The sequence below is a fragment of the Apis laboriosa genome, unplaced genomic scaffold (assembly GCF_014066325.1).
Source record: "Apis laboriosa isolate Shangri-la unplaced genomic scaffold, ASM1406632v1 scaffold16_cov148, whole genome shotgun sequence".
Taxonomy (NCBI): Eukaryota; Metazoa; Arthropoda; class Insecta; order Hymenoptera; family Apidae; genus Apis; species Apis laboriosa.
In genome coordinates this window covers 3,531,086-3,549,418 of record NW_025222129.1, presented here as the reverse complement: position 1 = coordinate 3,549,418, position 18,333 = coordinate 3,531,086, and the positions used below count along the sequence as shown (strand labels likewise).

General features: G+C 40.5%; 1 protein-coding gene across 1 annotated transcript in view; it reads left to right on the top strand.

Annotated features, from left to right (window-relative positions):
- LOC122711131 (zinc finger protein rotund-like) overlaps positions 1-16,795 on the top strand; it is a 145,902-nt gene extending 129,107 nt beyond the window's left edge. Inside the window, exon 6 of the mRNA XM_043929604.1 lies at positions 12,456-16,795. Coding sequence (XP_043785539.1) covers positions 12,456-13,604 — 1,149 coding nt within the window. The 3' untranslated portion in view covers positions 13,605-16,795. The remainder of the gene's footprint in view (positions 1-12,455) is intronic.
- Positions 16,796-18,333: the final 1,538 nt, after the last annotated feature.

Here is an 18,333-nt window from a genome sequence, read left to right as displayed (position 1 = left end):
CTTAGTCAGCAGCCTTCCTTTAATCGGAATAAATATTTCTCGAAACAATCGTTACGGAAACGGTGTGGCGGGAAAATCGTTGCACAAAGAGTCGAACTGAGCGTGTTCGAGCTCCGATCGATTCGTCGATTATTTTCTCTTTTTCTTCCTCTTGACGACGCTTTCTACCGTTTAATTAATAGTAATGTATTTGGGGTGGAGGTGGAAGGAAGTCTTGTCGGAAGGATATCGGAGAAAATATTCTAGTTCGACTTCGATGAATTTAACCATCGCGTTTTTGAGACGGTGGGGGGATGAAAGAGGCGAGAGAGATGAGAGATTTTCACTAGATTAGGGTAAATTTTAATTTTGGACGATAAGAAAATAAGAAAGTTTGACATTTTACTTTATTTACAGCTCTGTTAAAAATTTCAGAACACCCGGCAATTTTTATTATTTCCATGAAAATTTTAAAATATTAATTTTATCTCGTGGTAAGTTATCTTAAATATTCAACTTGTCAAATTGGAACAAAAACAAATAAATATTTCAGACAAATTATTATTAATCGGTTATTATTAATTCCACAAATTTATTAAATTCTCCCTTCGCAATTTATAATTTATAACGCAGTTAATTTTAATTTAAAAAAGAAACCAAGAGGGAGAAAAATTTATTATATATCGGTTCACGTTCATACTAAAATTAAAATCACAAATCGGTGGAGAGAAATCGTTCCTCCTTCGACAAATATTTTCTCTTCGTGGAAGCCCCAGTTTCTACGTCGACGCGTAGAATGACGGATGACCGTGTGTGGGTCCCCTCCCCCTCGGCCAACGGGCCCTTGTAGGAAGGTCCCTAGGAAGGAGGGCACGGTAAGTGCCTTTTCGAATTTTCTCCAGGATTGTTGCCAGAGATACGTGGCGGTAATCTGTCGATTCTTCGTGAGCAGGAAACATTCGGCAATTTCTCGGCCAAACGGGCCCCCTTTCATCGCAAGTTTCATCACCCCTCTGCAGCGTCCCTCTTTTCTTTTCTTTTCTNTTTTTTTTTTTTTTTTTTTTTTTTTTTTTTTATTTTTCTTCTCCAGCCGGAAATTTGTTCGAGGAAACGAGGGAAGAGGGAAGATGATCGATCGATCCTCTTCCTCGCAAAATTTATATTATTCTTCCTCGTACGTACAAAGATCCACGAAACTTTTTATCTTCCGCCGCGTAGAGAGATGCCGAACCCTTTGTCGTAGAATCGTTCCAACTCGTTGTCGAGCGAGTTGTTACGAATTAGCGATTTTAATGGTACTAACGGTGGATGCTTCACTTTTTTTTTTTTTTTTCTTCTTTTTTTCTTTGTTGTCCAGGGAATCGTTCTGCTGAAAAAAAGAAAGAAAGAAAGAAAGAAAAGAAAGGGGGAAAAAGAAAGAAAGAAGAAGCTCGACTTGTTATACGTACCGTGAAAAGATACGAACAATTTCACGTTTTCGTCCTACATTTTCATCGCAAATCTCGTTTCTCGGAATAAATGTTCCCTTAGGTTTATTAAATAATCCGTCGTACAAATCCGTCTGTTATCCTTTCTTGTTACACCACGAATTCTTTTTTTTTTTTTTCTTTCTTTCTTTCTTTTTTCCGGCCCTTTGTTCCCTCGCTTTCAGGCAAAAATTGATTATTCCGTTTAAGTAAATCATCGTCGTAACGAAATTGTTCTTTGAAAAAACGATTTTTGTGCAAATAACATTTTTATAATATCGTAGCGAATTTAATATTATAATAATATCCTTGAGCGCTCGCTTTAAATTTCCAACGTTCAATGCTCTTTGGAAATATAAACCGTGGAGGAACAATTATAGATATTTAAAATCCTCTCGACCCTTTGGCGAATGGAAATTTCTTCGTTCGTTCCCCGAAAGGGGATTAATCATAATCTCCAATTTTAACGTAGAGTGTGTAATAATAATTAACCAGGTATACTTGATAAAAAAATTTCGAGAAAGAGTATAAAGCAAACACGATATATATATTCTTTATTAATCGAAAAAGAAAAAGAAGAAGAAAAAAAACCTCAAGATTTTCCACATCTCTCAATACTTCATTCTCCACTCGCATTTCAGATTAATTTCCTAGTCAAAGGTCAAAAATTGTGAAAAATTTGAGAAAAATTTACCCCTTTGCAAAGTTTCACTCGTTCTCCATATTCTCTCTCCTGACTCGCTCAACTTTCCATTCTTTCCTACTGCAACTAAAATTTTACGCGTCCCCCAAAGACATTGTACTCGTGAAAGTTTCCATTTTTCCATCGCATTTTTTTAGATCGGTCAAAAAGATTGCGAAGCGGAAGTTTGAAAGGGAAAAAAAAGGAAAAAATTTTGTGCACGCCTCGCGTGAACTTAAAAAAAAAAAAAAAAAGAAAAAAAAGAAAAAAAGACGCGAAAAGGATCGCGAGAATCCGTGGGATTGGGCCGGTGTTTTATATTGAATCGCGGGTGAGAAACGCGGTTACGGAATAACAGATTGGAAGCGAGCCGGTTTGGGAACGGGGCGGCCCGTTTCCAAATAAAATTTCCGCCGGTGTACACGGTCGGACGTCGATGCAATTATCGCGCATCGAGCGTGGCCCGACTCGGTGACACGTTTCGCCGCACGAAAATTTCTATCAACAGGTTGTCACACCGGGGCTGGACGCGGTTTCCAAACGGCCGGGAATCACTTTCACCCCCCGCGTGCTTTCGCTTTCCCTCCCTCCCTCTCTTTCTCCCTCTCTCTCTCTCTCTCTCTCTCTCTATCCGCGATAGAAATTGATGCGTGGTAGATCGCGTTATTCGTTAAATAACCGTATCGATTCGGTGTGACCGCGATGGTGATTCGTTTCACCGAGAATGTCTCTCTTTCTCTCTCTCTCTCTTTTCGACCATGATTTCGTTTCCATCAATCGATTCGAAAGGATTATTCAAAGGTTATTGTTGTTCGGTATTCGGTGTAGGTGGGGAGCTTTTCGTTGTAAGTTGAATTTTCTGAATTTCGAAAATTGGATATTCGAGTAGTGCTATTTTGAGTACTCTGAAGTGCTCTTTTCAAACTCGCGTAGGAAAATTGGATATAAATGTGAGTATTCGAGTGGAGTGCTCTGAATTTTTGATTCGAAATATGTGAAGTACTTTTTATCGTTTCAATCTGAACTGAATAAATCGAATGTATAATATAATATTCGAATTTCTTTTTTCAAGAATTCTTAAATTTTGAGGAAGAAGATATCCTCAAGAATATCGAAAAAAATACTTGTTCGAATCCGAATCGTCGTATGAGAATCTTTTCTCCTCCATTTCCCTGTTATGTTTCCTAAATAAATTCGAATAAATCGAAGAAAAGAAGAAGAAGAAGAAGAAGAAGAAGGAAAAAAAAAAAAAAGAACAGAATTGAACGTCCGGATTGAATAATCCGTGTTTACGTTCAATTTCGTTCGAAGAAGTTTGAAAAGCAAGATAATGATTATCGGCTGTCTGGTAATTTTTCTCAATTAACCAGTCTCGTCTCGGTCTTATACGTGTAATTCGTCTTTCGTGCAAAAACTCGAGATCGATTCCAATTTCGAAACGATTGTTCCCACAAAGTTTGGAAAGTTTCAGTAGTTCACGCGAATAATTTCCGCGAGGGATTTAATCGCAAGAAGGGACAATTTTGCAAGGGGAAAGTTTCGAGGGATTTGTCTGCGCGAGGCGCATATATTCGCCTGAATCGAATGTGTATCGATCTTTCCTGATTACCCCATTGAAGGGGAAGAGGATCAATACGTTAATCGATCACGATGAACACCGGTGATTTTTATCGAATCAATTTCATCAGTTTTATTTATACTCTAATATATATCTCTTCGTAGATCCGGTTTCACTCGTTAATCGTAACAAACAATTTCGTGGTTTCCGTTTATCGCTAATTAAAACCTCTTGTAACGTCTTGGTCGGTCGAGAGCGAAGAAGAAAAAGAACGGAGATAAATAAAGTGAAAAAATATATATATATATATATATCGCTGGACGAAGCAAGAAGTTGATTTTAATGCGGTAATAAAATAATTGCTTGATATTTTATAATCCCTGTACAGTACGAGTTTATCTGTAATCAGTTTTCTTTACGTTCCGTACAATTTTTAATTTTAATCCTTTCTTTTCTTTTCTTTTCTTTTCTTTTTTTTTACGGTGGAAGAGGAGGGAGAGATCGAAGACAGATCGATCCGTGAATCTACGAAAAATCGATTCTCTTTTCTTTTTTTACTTATTCCTTTCTACCTCGCGACCCTGACGACTACCGAAATGTGTTCTCTCGCTCTCGCTCGCCAAGCACCAAGTCATTAAGGTCGAATATTTAAATTGAATTTACGAGTCCTGGCCCGAGGCTACGCGTAGGATTGGAGATGTGGATGGATCTGCCTACGATATTTCTCTTGCAACAGGAAATTAAACGAGGATTAAATAATCTCGACCGTCCGACTCGAGAACTTTGGCCAATTTTTTGGCCAGACCTTGTAGCATATTTTGAAATGTCGAAAGAAAGGATGGAGAATAGATCTCGGTATATATATATTGACCGATTCCAATCCCGAGAATTTCTCATTTTCTTTCTTTCTTTTAAAATCCAGTCATAGGCGAATCTCGTCTTATCGATCGTGACATCACGAATACGAAAAATCTCGTCCCAATCCCTGCTGGATTGTCGAAAAATTTCATCGATGACTCGCCCGGTGTAACCTTTCGTAGACGTGTCGGAATTTTCTTAAATTGTTGCGAACAATTTCTGGCCAGACGGTTCTTAAATCCAAACTCATCAATTATTCATGAGGATTCTAAAATTGCGGAATCCCGAGAATATCGACACCTTCGGCTCGCCTTTGCGCCATTAATTACACAACTGTTATACAATTAAATTCTTCTTCCCACAATGACTTCCGACAAATTTGTCAAAAAATTATTTTAAAGACGATCCGCCACGTTAAGAGATCTCATTGCGCGCGTACTCAATCTGAATTTTTATCATTATCTCCGAATCGTGAGAAAGAAAGAAAAATTCACGTATAAAAAATTAAAAAGTAGAAAACGATTAGGAGGCCAATTCCATCCCCTGTTTCGTCTCTTGAAACAATTCCACATCGTTTTACCAAATTCTAGTTCATACATCAATCAAATTGCCACTGAACTTCTTCTTGGGCGAAAATAACTGTTAAAGAAGGGGAGGGAGGAAAGGGAAGAAGGCGAGGAAAAGGAGAAAAAAAGGAAAAAAAAAAAAAACCCGCTTCCCCGAGTCGATCGATCAAGCTCCCTAACAGTCATCAAGAGACGATTTCTATCCCGAGAAATTGCCGCGAACGTGATTTCCTCGGTTCCTTAAACGTCGCGCCAAGTAAATCGTGGTCGATTAATCAGTGAATTACAGAAGTAACGGCGGCTCCTCGACGACCCCGGCGACCACCGACGTTTTTCGCAATTAAAAGCGTTAATTTCTCGCACGATTTTTGAGATTCGTCATTAGTATTTTTCATTCTCGAATCCAGAATCTCTGCCCCGTCGTCTTTTTAGAATTCACGCATAAAACTTGTGTATTTCGAACGAGCGCAAGATTTTGGAAATTAGAAGATGAGAGTATAGTAGAAGAGATTAAAATATTAGTTAAATATTCCTTGGGATATATATGGAATTTATTAAAGATTAAATCGAATTTTCGACAATTCTGATGACACGGAAGGAAATATGAAATATGTCGAAAGTAAAAACGAGTAAACGTTTTCAAAACGAAGGGGCGACGTAGAGAAATTGAGGATTTGGATTAAAATTAATTCGATGAGTCGAGATTTTTCCACTTTCCTTCCTTTTTTCTATGATAAATCTTTTCACAAATTTTCCGGACAAAGTCTTCTCGAATCAAAGAAACAAGTATCGATCGATGGAGAAATTATCGCGTATATACGTTCCTCGTTCTTCTTCATCGAAAGTGAATCGAAGACGAGGAAGGAGAAAAGGAGCGGTGGATTTCGAGTTGCTTTTTTTTTTTTTTTCAGGGTCACGTCCAAACGCTCCTATCAATTAAAAGTGTCAATTTGTAAGCCAATGGCGCGTAATTTGCATGGAACGTCGACTGGAATTATTTACGAGAAGAGCCTTGAAATCCACTAATCGCTCATCCCCGACGACACGTAACAATTCGCGCGAGAATAATATTTCGCACTAGTCGTAGTTTTTTCATGATTTTTATTTACGTATCGAACGATCCTCTTCGATGCACACGTTTTTGTGAAAAAGAAAAAGAAAAAATTCCTCTTCTACAAGTAATTCCTTCGATTATTTTCTTTTCCTCAACAGATTTAAGGTCTCGTTCATTCGTTAATTTTTCTGTTTCATCCGGTTGAATTGTCTTTTCCGTAAAAACGGTTAAACGATCGTTGATGGGATTTCTAGTAGGACAGAGGATTAAGAATTTCTCGAAAGTAAGAGACGGAGGTCTTCAGGGTTAAAAGACGAGGAGGAAGAAATTAGTTCAGCAATAAAGTTCCATCCATGGAAGCGACGTTAATTAGCCGGTTTATGATTGCTTTTCTCTATGCTCACGTTTACAAATGCTTATCTTTCTTTTTTCTTACTTTTTTTTCTTCTTCTTCTTCTTCTTCTTCTTCTTCTTCTTTTTTCTCCTCTTTAAATCTTCGTCTGGAAATGACGTTCTGGAAAAAACCCGACGAAACTTTTTTTCTCACCGCCTTTTGTATCTGTCCAAAATCTTGCCTCTCTATCATCATCGGGCTATTTTTGATTCCACCAAACTCGTTCTCTTGATTGTTCGCAAAAAAAAAAAAAAAAAAAAAAAGAAAAAAAAAAGAAAGGACAGAAAAAAAAACAAATGGAAAAAATAAAATTCTAGCAAAAAGAAAAAGAGGAAGAGGGAGGGAAAAAAAAGTGAAAAAAGCCAGAGAAACACAAAATTCCCATCTTCATTAACAAAGGAAGCATCATCAAACGAATCAATTTTGCTTGTCCAATCCAAAGAGAGCGAAAGACCATTCTTTTTCTCTCTCTCTCTCTCTCTCTCTTTCTGCCTCCCTCCCGTTACCAAACGTAATCAACTCTCGCGTTGAGCAGTTTTTAATCGACATTCCGCGTGATTCGAGCTGAATTTCCTGCTCGATTCCTTAATCCTCTCGATTAATCGGAGGGACTGGGGCTGGCAACCCGGTCGAAAGAGAGAGGCCAGAGCTCGAAACAACTCTATATATATATATATATATATATATATACATATATATACATATATATATATATACATATATATACATATATATATATATAAGGGGACAGAGGAGAGGCAACGTATATAACGTATAGAATGGGACGAGACGTAGAAGCGAGATGGACGATCGAGTTACGTGGGGCCCCGAGTGCGAACTTGACACCAAGGCAAGGACGCGTTTCGAAAGGAGGAAATAAAAAAATACACGCCGGGGCCCAAAGCCGTTAAAGAACATCAGCAAGTCAGCTGTTGAAGACGCACGCAACGACGCACGATCGCCGAATAAATCACGGGTAAAAGGATCGCCAGACGGTGCTGAGTCGAGGTCGAGTCTAGACTCTTCCAGACTCTTTATCCATTAAAATTAAGGAGGTGGAGAGGAATCGCGAGGAACAGACAAAATAACGGTATTCGTATTCCGAGATTCGTTTCCTTTTTTTTCTTCTTTTTCTTTTTCTCTTTTTTTTTTTTTTTTCTTTTTTTTCTTTTTTTTCCTCGAAGAAGCGTCTTAGCGTAGCGACGCTTCGCTAGGAAGGATCGATTCTCCAGGGTCGTTTTCTTAAGTTTATCGGTAAGGGAGATTGGTTTGATTAAAGATGGTGGTTCGCGATGCAGGGAAGATTGTTGCACGCTTTGCTCCCGGTTTTTTATTCCGCTCGAACGGAATGGTTTCCAATGGTTAAGTCAACCGGGCTTCCTTCGAGGTTTGATCGATGATTTGTTTGGTTTTTTTTTTTTTTTCTTCACGCGTTCGTACGATTTTACGTGAAAAAGATTTCTTCAATTAGTGGGAATTATGCTGTATCGTTTTTCGATCTCTATATTATGATCTATATTCTTATTTTCCTGCTCAGGTTTATGTAACGCCGTTTCGCAAGATCCGAGTATAGTTACGAACGATCAATTCTCTTTCGTTTTCCGATACGTATCCTCGATATTTCTCTCTCTCTCTCTCTTTCTCTCCCGAGTTGAAACGATTATTTAAAAAAAAAAAAAAAAAAAAAGAAAGAAAGAAATCGGAAACGAATCGAAATTGCACTTTTGAATACGAGAAAATATTTCAATCGTCAATTTCTTTATCCTTAAGAGAACAAGAGTTCGTTGATTTTGAATGATTTTGTAAATTTTGAAGATACGATAATAATAAAAAAAAAAAAAAAAAAAAAGAAAAGAAGATGGAATTTAATTGAATATTTTACTCGAAAAGAGTAAATAATTGAATGTTTAATGCTTTTATGCACCTCCTACGATTATAAGCAAAATTGTACGATGAAAAAAATTCTCATAATTTGTGACATAATTTGTCACAATATCCCGAGCCTGACCGAGAAACGAAAATAAATTTCTCCAACAATATATGGTATAATACCTATCAAACGCGGAAACAGATTTGCCGGAGATTTCCACTTTCGACGAAAGAAAGAAAAAGCGCGAAACGATAAACCGAAGAACAAAAGACGAACGAAACAAGCGCATATCCCAGAGATACATTATATTCCCACCACCGGCGAACCACGTGCACCAAAGTAGCATCCATGGCTTATGAAACATCCCGTCCACCTCTCGGCTCTATTTTACTTGTGCCCCACGGCGTTGCATCCCTGAACCCTTCATCTCCGCTCCTCTTCAAATAAGCCTCTCCTCCACCCTCCCATATTTTTATCTTCCCTCTGCAATCCTTTAATTCCACGACCTCATCGTCCTGCCTGTCCCCTGTACTTCTTCTGTAATCGTATTTCCCTCCGTGTCTTCTACATTCCATTGGACATGGCCTTTGGCTCATCTCTGACCAAAAGAAAAAAAGGAAAAAAAAAGGAAAAAGGAAAAAGAAAACTGCGCTATACCGAGATACTAAGTTCTTTGTAATACAAGAGATCCTCGGTTCACACGTTTCTGATAGAGTATACGTCGGGATCAAGCTTCCTCGTGAGTCTCTCTCTCTCTCTCTTTCTCTCTCTTTCTCTCTCCTCCCTCCCCTGCCTCTCTCTCTGTTCACGCACACGAGATTATCGCGCCTGATCTCTCGCGCATTCGTTCGTTCCGCTTCGATCGTTTCACGATTCCGTTTTACTTTAACTGACCGTGGTCGAAATTTTTTTTTTTTTTTTTTTTTTTTTTTTTTATTTCCTTTCGAACGAGAAGAGTTTATCTCGTTTCTTGGATTATGAATCAAGTTCTCGATCTAATCTACGATTTTGTGTCATCCGTCATGGGATGAGAACTACTACACTATTTTTCTTCACACTCCGGAAATGAATGTGCGAATTACGTATTTCGTTCGAACGTTGCGAAATTGCCCATTGGTTGAATTTTCTATATGCTATAAAAAGACTTCTTTTTTTTTTTTTTTTTTTTTACTTAACTTATTTAATTTCTGATATCGCGAAAATTGTTCTCTAGAGGAGTCTAGCCATCAGCTCGATCTCCTCTCCTCTCGGTTTGGAAATATTATCATAACGGTTGTAAAAATTCGTAACGGTTCGACAATCTTCACAGCCTCGAGGCTGGCCGCCTCCGTCGTCACTTTTAGCGGATCAAAGTTTGGCGACTGGCGATAATCCGCTCGAGTTTCTTTTCTTTTTTTTTCCTTTTTTTTTTTTTTTTTTTTTTGGTGACAAGTTTGACCTAATTCGTCGTTCGGCTTCTTTTCGAAGATCCGGTAAACGAGATGGAAGAAACGGCTTTATCTCGAGAAATCCCACCTCCCCCTTCCTGTCTTCTGTAAATTCGTTTCTATAAGTGTTTTATATATATATAAATTAGGTGTAAAATAATTAAATGTAATTGGGTGGTAAAATATTATATAAAGCTATTAATTAAAAATTATTTAGAAATGGCAGAGAAGATGTATACGAGCTATTGTGATGGAAAATATTCGAAAATACTCGATTATTTTCGATAGGATATGCACAAGTTGCTTACGATATATTACAAAATCTCTGATCTCTTATCTTCCTAGTAATTATTTCAATTATGCATTATGACGCGATAAAATTGAATTTTATTAAAACTTAACGCATAATTGAATCGCTATTTGTAAAGCTGTTTTATTTTTACACTCTTACGAATAACGATGCTTCATTCGAATAAAACTTCTTAAGACCTCTGATTGAATAATTTAATCATTGGAACGAAATTAAACTCGTCAAAATGGCGGATTATTCCCAAAACCGCGAATTTTTAACGAAATTATACAAACATCATTACGTATACCTAATGCATTTAATACAGAATCCATTCCCGTTTACCGCAAATTTATCAAAGCATCCCTCGTATTATATTAAGCAATCTAATTGGAAACCGAATTAAAACGATCGATTCGACGATCCTTTCCTTCAAAGATCAAGATCGTTTGTTTGTTGTGAGGTTGGGGAAAAAAAGTTGTATCGCGTGTCTCCGAACGATTAAACGGGATTATTAAGCAAGAGCATCGACATGGACGGGATCGGTAGGATCCAAAGGAAGGCCACGGATCGCGGCTATGATCCAGGGGCGTGGCACAGACCAGATCCGAGAAAGGAATCCGTCGTTTTACGTAACAATCTCGAGCGGATCCGCGATCCGCAGACAGGAAACTAACCACCACCACCACGTCATTTCTCGCGTGTCCAGGATAGTTTCCATTTATTAGTTCGATTGTTGGTTCGATTCCTTTGTCGGTCGCCATCCAACGCCTTCAACGATCCTTTGAACACGCGTCGTCGCGATTCCTTCGATCTTTCGGAAGGAATCTCCGCGATTATACGATCGAATCGCTCTTCTCTCTCCTCCCTCTCTATTTCTCTTTCGGTCGAACGATCGCAACATCGAAGTTGGCGGGTCAAAGTTGAATTATCATACGACAATCAAGTGTTGTCGAAGAGGATGAATCACGGCGATCGATTGATTAAAATTAAAATCGAGGGAATGTCGAGAACCGGTCCATCCACGGGACAAAAATTATCCTGTCGCGCGATCGTGGCCGATTCGTGGAACGAGCGGAAGTCGCCGCGACTTTGTTTCCACGCGAGAAACGTCCGTTTCCTTCTCGGGGTATCAATTAGATCGGACAAATTAGAACACGATCCGAGTCAATATTGATATCGAGCAGAAGGAGGAGCGGTAATGAGCGGCGTTGCTCTTTTCTCTTCCCCCTCCCTCTCCCTATACCTCTCCCTCTCCCTTCGACTCGCGACGCGCAACAGGGGGGGAGAGAGAGAGAGAGAAAGAGAGAGAGAGAGCGCGAAAGAGAGAAAGAGAGAGAGAAAGAGGAATACAAAAAGAGGACAAAAGGAGAAAAAAAAGAGGAAGAAAGAGAAGGTAGTAGGTATTTAAGGCTACCGACGGGCGAACCTACTACTACCGTACAAAGAGGAGCCGAGACACCGAGGGCAGGTACAAAAAGGGGCGCGGGGCGGAGGGCGAAAGACGGACAGAGACGAAATAAAAAGACGTGGAAGGGGGGAATTAAGAGAGGGAGAGGGAGAAGGAGAGGAGGAAGGGAAAAAGAGAGAGAGAGAGAGAGATCTGTATGCGGTAGCTATAAAGCCAGTCAGTCAGGTATGCCTGGAGGCTAGGCCATGATAGACAAGGTCATCCTCTCCCCCCTTTACACGTATGCTCCGGCTACCGCCAGTCCTCGTTTACATTTATTTATTTATAAATATACCGCGGCTCTCGGCTAATGCGCAGAGAGAGAGAGAGAGAGAGAGAGAGAGAGAGAGAGAGAGGAGGAGGAGGAAGGGGGGAGGGTATAAACGACGGACAACGATGTGGAACCCCCTTGACCCCCCGTCGTGGATCGCCTCTCTCTCGTTATTCGGTTAATCGCGGCGCAATAGACGCCGCGAAAAAAGGCTACCGCCGTTACCCGTTCTGTTCGATAACATCGTTACTCTTTCGCACGAGGCAAAGTTCCCAAGGTAGACTTTGCCTCCTCGTGTCCAGTGGATTCCCATTCTTTTAATAATTCATTGTTAATCCAGAGACTAGAAATATAAGGATACCGATCGTATCTAATGATTAAATATAACTTTATTTCATCGCATGTTGTTCATTTGCGCAAAAATTATCTCGATCAGCGTAGCAGCATACTTACGCTTGGAGCTGAGTACGGTTTTGTTTCTTTTCTTTTTCTTTTTTCCTTTTCCTCTTCTTCTTCTTCTTCTTCTTCTTCTTCTTTTTTCTTTTTCTTGCGATTAATTAACGAATCGGTTGGATGATTGATTGTTCGCAGATCTTCGGTAGCAAGGCGGACCTGCAGCTCCACACGCAGATCCACATGCGCGAGGCGAAGCCGTACAAATGCACCCAGTGCTCGAAGGCGTTCGCGAACTCCTCGTACCTGTCCCAGCACACCAGGATCCACCTGGGCATCAAGCCGTACCGCTGCGAGATTTGCCAGCGGAAGTTCACCCAACTGAGCCACCTACAGCAGCACATCCGCACGCACACCGGTGACAAACCGTACAAGTGCCGGCATCCAGGCTGCACCAAGGCGTTCAGCCAGCTGAGCAACTTGCAGAGCCACTCCCGCTGTCACCAGACCGACAAGCCGTACAAGTGTAACTCTTGCTACAAGTGCTTCTCCGACGAGCCCAGCTTGCTCGAGCACATACCGAAGCACAAGGAATCGAAGCACCTTAAGACGCACATCTGCCAGTACTGCGGCAAGAGTTACACCCAGGAGACGTATCTTGCGAAGCACATGCAGAAACACGCGGAGAGGACGGACAAGAGACCTCCTATAATCGGGACGGGGCTGAGGCCGTCGATCCACGCGATGGCGGCCCATCATCAGGACCACTACTGGCCGAAAGTGAGCCCGGACTCGGTAATCAGCGATCTTCACGACCGGTTGCCCCATCACCACACCGACTACCATCAGAACCAGAACCCAGAGATGCTGTTGCCCGGCCACGGCCACCGTGGCGAGTCGATCGAGAACGATTCCAGGCAACAGACCCCTCAACCGGGCGCCAATCACCACCCGAACAGCAGTTCGGCGTTCACGCCGATCTCCTCCATCTCGATAAACTCGATCTCCTCCATGCAACACCCGTTGAACCCTCTCAACCACCTGCACTACCCGGCCAGCCATCACCCGGCCTCGAGGCCCTACCTCTACGAGGCGTTCAACTCGACGCAGAAATCCTCCCCAGCGTCCTCGTCGTCCGGGGTCACGTCCGGCACAACCACCAATCAGAACGCGACCTCGTTCCCCAATCAATTGATCAGCCTCCACCAGATCAGGAACTACGCGCATCAACCTAACCTCGGCAACCTAGGCAATTTAGGGAACCTAGGCAATCTGAGCAATCTCAGCAATCTGAGCGCGACGATGGAGAGCCACGCTCTCCTAGGCGGACTCAAGGAGAAGCAGTAACTCCGGCTGGTCTTGGAGATTAGGAACAAAAAAAAAAAAAAAGAAAAAAAAGAAAAAAGAAGAAAAGAAAAGAAAAGAAAAAAAAAAGAAAAAAATCTATATCGCTATTTCTCCTCGATTTCTTTTTTTCTTTATCCGCGTACACTCGGTGTTCCATGTTCATCCCGCGTCCTTGTCGTCTCTCCTCCCCCCCCAGTTTTTCAAGAGAAAAACCTGCGCGAGGGGGGTAGCCAACTCGAACGACGCGTCTCACCTACGGCAATTCTTTTTTTTTTTTTTTTTTTTTTTTTTTCTCATCCGCCGATAGATCCGACGCGTCGATCGAATTCGCCGCTCCTAGTAGCCCGGTCTCTCTCTTCCCTCCACTTTTGTAAAAAGATCCCGTAGAAAATTCTGTGACCACTTTTTTTTTTTTTTTTTTTTTTAGAAAAAATAACCTTGTTGTTGTACGATGCGTACAAAATCGTTCCTGTCTTTTCTTTCTCCGAGCTCGGGTGACCGAGGGTGGCCAATCGCTCGAGGATGATCGTTAGATTGAAATTTTTACTTAGTTTTAAGTAAAGAAATTATTAAGAAAGGATTTTTATCGCGCGTTGTATCCGTACACATTCGTCAGTTGTACGTATAAGAAGATTTTCCAGGTTTTCCTATTTCGATAGGAAATTTTCTTTTACGTTTTAAACGATTATCTTTTTCTTTTATCGCTAACCACTTAGCCAATCTCTTACCAGTTAGTCAAAAAAAAAAAAAAAACCTTCTCTTTTCCAAGAAGAATTCTAAACAAACGAGAATGATCGAGGGGAAAAAACAAAAAAAAAAAAAGAAAAGAAAAGAAAAAAGAAATCCTACATCCTATCGTTCCATCCGGTGAAGTATTATTAATCTTCTCGAAAAAGCATTCGCGAGACGAATGCAAATCGGCGACTTTTAATCGCTCCAATGCGACCGTGCATCCATGCATGAAGAACGAATATTAGAAAGTAACCCTGTTCGGCACGGTATCGATCACGGCTTCCCATCGATCCATCGTGAATCGGCAGGATCGATCGAGCCTCCCCAGTGTAACCGGCCGTTTAGCCTGATTAACTTTCACGTTCGTGAAGTTAGATAGAAAGTAGCTTGGAAAGATAATCGACGGGCGTGTTTCTCGATGTCCTCGGCGAATAGTCACCCAGACATCCAGGGATCCATGCTGGCACAGAAATCCTGACGCATTTCCTAGTGAAACTATTTTCGAGGGACGTCCCACCCGAGTTCCAACCATCAGAACACTTTTCCTCCACCCTTCGAAATTTCATCCATGAAAAGTCTCCTTGGGGTGCGAATATACATATATATATATATATATATTTCAGAGAGTAAAACTCTCGGGAAAGTTGAGATTATTTTTCGCAAGTAAGAAAAATAAGTGCGCGGAGAGTGATTTTGTTGCAAACGATAATTTTTATTCTCGTCTTGGAAAATTTCACTTGGCGAAAAATAATTCTCGCGAAAGCGACTCGCGCCCCAAGGATGCGATAACAATAATTTCCTTTCCAGGTAATTCCTCCTGTATTTTTTTTCTTTATCTTTTTTCCACTTCTTTTTTTTTTCTTTCTGGTACTACTTGATGACTCGGTGGTCCCATCGACGATCATGCAATCTGGTATTAATAGTTTTAACTCGATTGGCGCGATTATCTGTCTCCTACGTATAATTTTCGTTTATGATTTTTTTTTTTTTTTTCTTCTGGCACGAGTTCGAGTGTTAAAGATCCGTGGAATTTTGATTTAAATTTTTCATGGATTTCGTTATCACGACGATTCGTAGTGGTATTTTTGGTCTTTTATCACTTTGGGGCAGGCGACTTTGTTGGTTAGCCTCGTTACACGTACGTGATACGTGTGTAAAATATCTCCGTGATACCACCGCTTTTTGACCCTTTTCCTCTAAATTCCATTACGATGGAATGCATTGGATTATTGGTTTAAATTACAAAGCTGTCAGTATAACTTTATTATCTTCGTTGAATTATTATTTCGAAAAGTTCTCTTTCAAAATTCCAACTGGCCAACAGAACTAGGAATCGCGATCATAAACAAACTACTAAAGAATCACGCAAATCAATGAATCAACGAGTTAGCAGCTCTCGAGAGCGACCATGTTTCCATGTTCCATTAAAAAGAAATTGATTTAAATTATAAGGTCGTAAAGTTCCAAAGTTCCCTTGATTGCCGGTGGAGGAACGAAAGAAAAGTGGGAGGGGGAAATCTGTATAACCGACGAGAATCGATGGGACCGCCGACAATTCCGTTCTTTTCGCTTTTCTGCCTCCCAGGAGCATCGTACGTAAGAGGGAATAGCAAAGCCAGGAGAAATCGTGTCGTGGAGTAGAGCTATTTTCCAAGGGGTGGCTCACCCCCTGAAACCGGTGCAAGGGGGTGGGCATACCTTTCTGGGTCGAGTGGACGTTTCGCTCGCAACGGGATAATTAACGAAGCGAATGTGTGTATGTGTGTCTGAGAAAGCCGGAAACTCTGCTGTGTGGTGTGTGGTGTAGATGTATGTGTGTGTGTATGCATGTGTGTATGTGTCTATATGTACGCGTGTCTGTGTATATGTATGTATGAGCGGGTGGAAGAGGGGTAAAAAAAAAGAAAAAAGAGGGAGAGAAGAAAATGGGAGTCTAAGCATCACACGCACTTTTTAAAAAAATAAATAAATAAATAAATAAATAAATAAAATAGGAGTTACACGCGTACACACATGAGGGCACAAATCGTGTGAATACCTTTGAGGGCGAAAGGAGAAGAGGAGTGTATCAGAGAGAGAAAGAGAAAGGGTGCAAGAGAGGGTGCAAGAGAGAAAGAGAGAGAGAGAGAGAGACTTAGAATAGAATTGACGACAGTGCCACGAAATAATTAAATGCGAAAGTAACGGAGATAATAGAGAATATAAAAAAAAAGAGAAAGGGAACGAGGAGTGTGAGAGAGAGAGAGAGAAAGAGAGAAAGAAAAGAAAGATTGAAAATGCGAGCAACTACACAGGCGCACAGAGAAAGAAAGAAATAAGGAGAGAGAGAGAGAGAGAGAGAGAGAAAAAGAGAGAAAGAGAAAACGGTACGGAGAACCTCCTTGTATATAGTTATTATATAAATATATAAATATATATATATATATATAAATAAATGAATAAATAAATATTATATATTATTATTATTAATTGATTAATTAATTAATTGATCGATATTCGGTAGGTGCGTAAGGGGAAAAAAAAGAGAGGAAGAGGATATAGACTCTACTGAAGATATTCTAAGTACCTTGTCTAACGAGAAAACAGCGAAAAAGAGAACGAGAGAGTGTGTGTGTGTATGTGTATACGTGTGTGTTATGCGAGGGAAGATCGCGTGTGTGAGACAAAAAAAAAGAGAGAGAATGGAAAAAGAGAAGAGAGAGAGAGAGAGAGAGAGAGAACGAATGGAGAAAAGGGAGGGAAAAGAAGTAAGCAATCGTTGCCCAAAGTTATTTACGATAATTTTTCTTTCTCTTAAGAGCGCGTTTCCGTTCCGTACGTATTCGCGGTTACGACCAACCTCGACGATCGGTCTTCCTTCGTTTTTTTCTTGTTTCTTCACCCAGTTTTTTTTCTTTTCCTTTCATTTCGACAATCTATATAAAATAATATAAAATAAAGCGCGATCGTCGAGGTCGATCGAACGAGCTATTTAGAAAAATTCGAGGCGTGAGAAAATTCGCCGGCGTAGCGAAGAAAAAAAAAGGAAAAAAAAAAAAAAAAAAAAAGAAAAGAGAGAAGAACAACACTGTGTACTATAGATAATTTCTTGTTACGGCGCCGCCAGTGTTTCGTTTCGTGACTCTTCCTCTTAATCGGTCTTAATCGATCCGCGAGGTACCAGGGCTTATGAAAAGATTTTTTTCTTTTTATTTTTATCATATTTTCAAACAATCTAACAGAACCTACTATTTTTTTAATTTCTCCTAATTTTTTCTTTAAACGTGAACTTAACTCGAACCGCTCGTTCCTCCTTCCGACGAAAAAAAAAACGAAACAATTATTCTTGTTCATCTCCGTCCATCCTCCAGTTCGATGGACGAAAAAAAAAAAAAAAAAAAAAAAAAGAAAGAACGAAATACAAAATCCCCTGCCCCCTTCTCCCCCCGCTTTTTCCCCTCCTCTCCTCTCATCTGCTCTCCTTCCTCCCCTCGAAGAGAGGCGAGGAAACGAACACGAAACGCGACACGATCGGCGCCCCACCTCTATGCTCAAGTTGTTTAAAAACTAATTAGTTTGTTAACTAAGAAAACTAAGAGCGAGTGATGACCAAGAGCGATCGATACGATGTACGAAAGTATTCATAGGGAGTGCGTGAAGAGGAGAAAACGAGGAAAGAGTTTTTTAGTTTAATAATTTCGCGTGGAAAGGAGACACACGGCCCGATCGCGGTTTCAGGCACCCGCCTCGTTCGTCGACTCGTGTTTTCCCCCGTTCTCGATTTCGAGTGACCGAAAGTAGCGTAGCGTGAGATCGTTAGATCGATCGAGGATGCGATCCAAATGCGTAGAGCGCGAGAAATGGAACAGGAGGCGGGGGAACGTCGCGTCACGGGGTGAATGAAGCGCACGAAGAAGAAATCGAATAGAAAGGGAAGAAGGGGACGGTGTATTTCGGGCAATAATAAATATCGAGGAAGAAAAGAAAACGAAGGCGATCGTTTTTTTTTTTTTTTTTT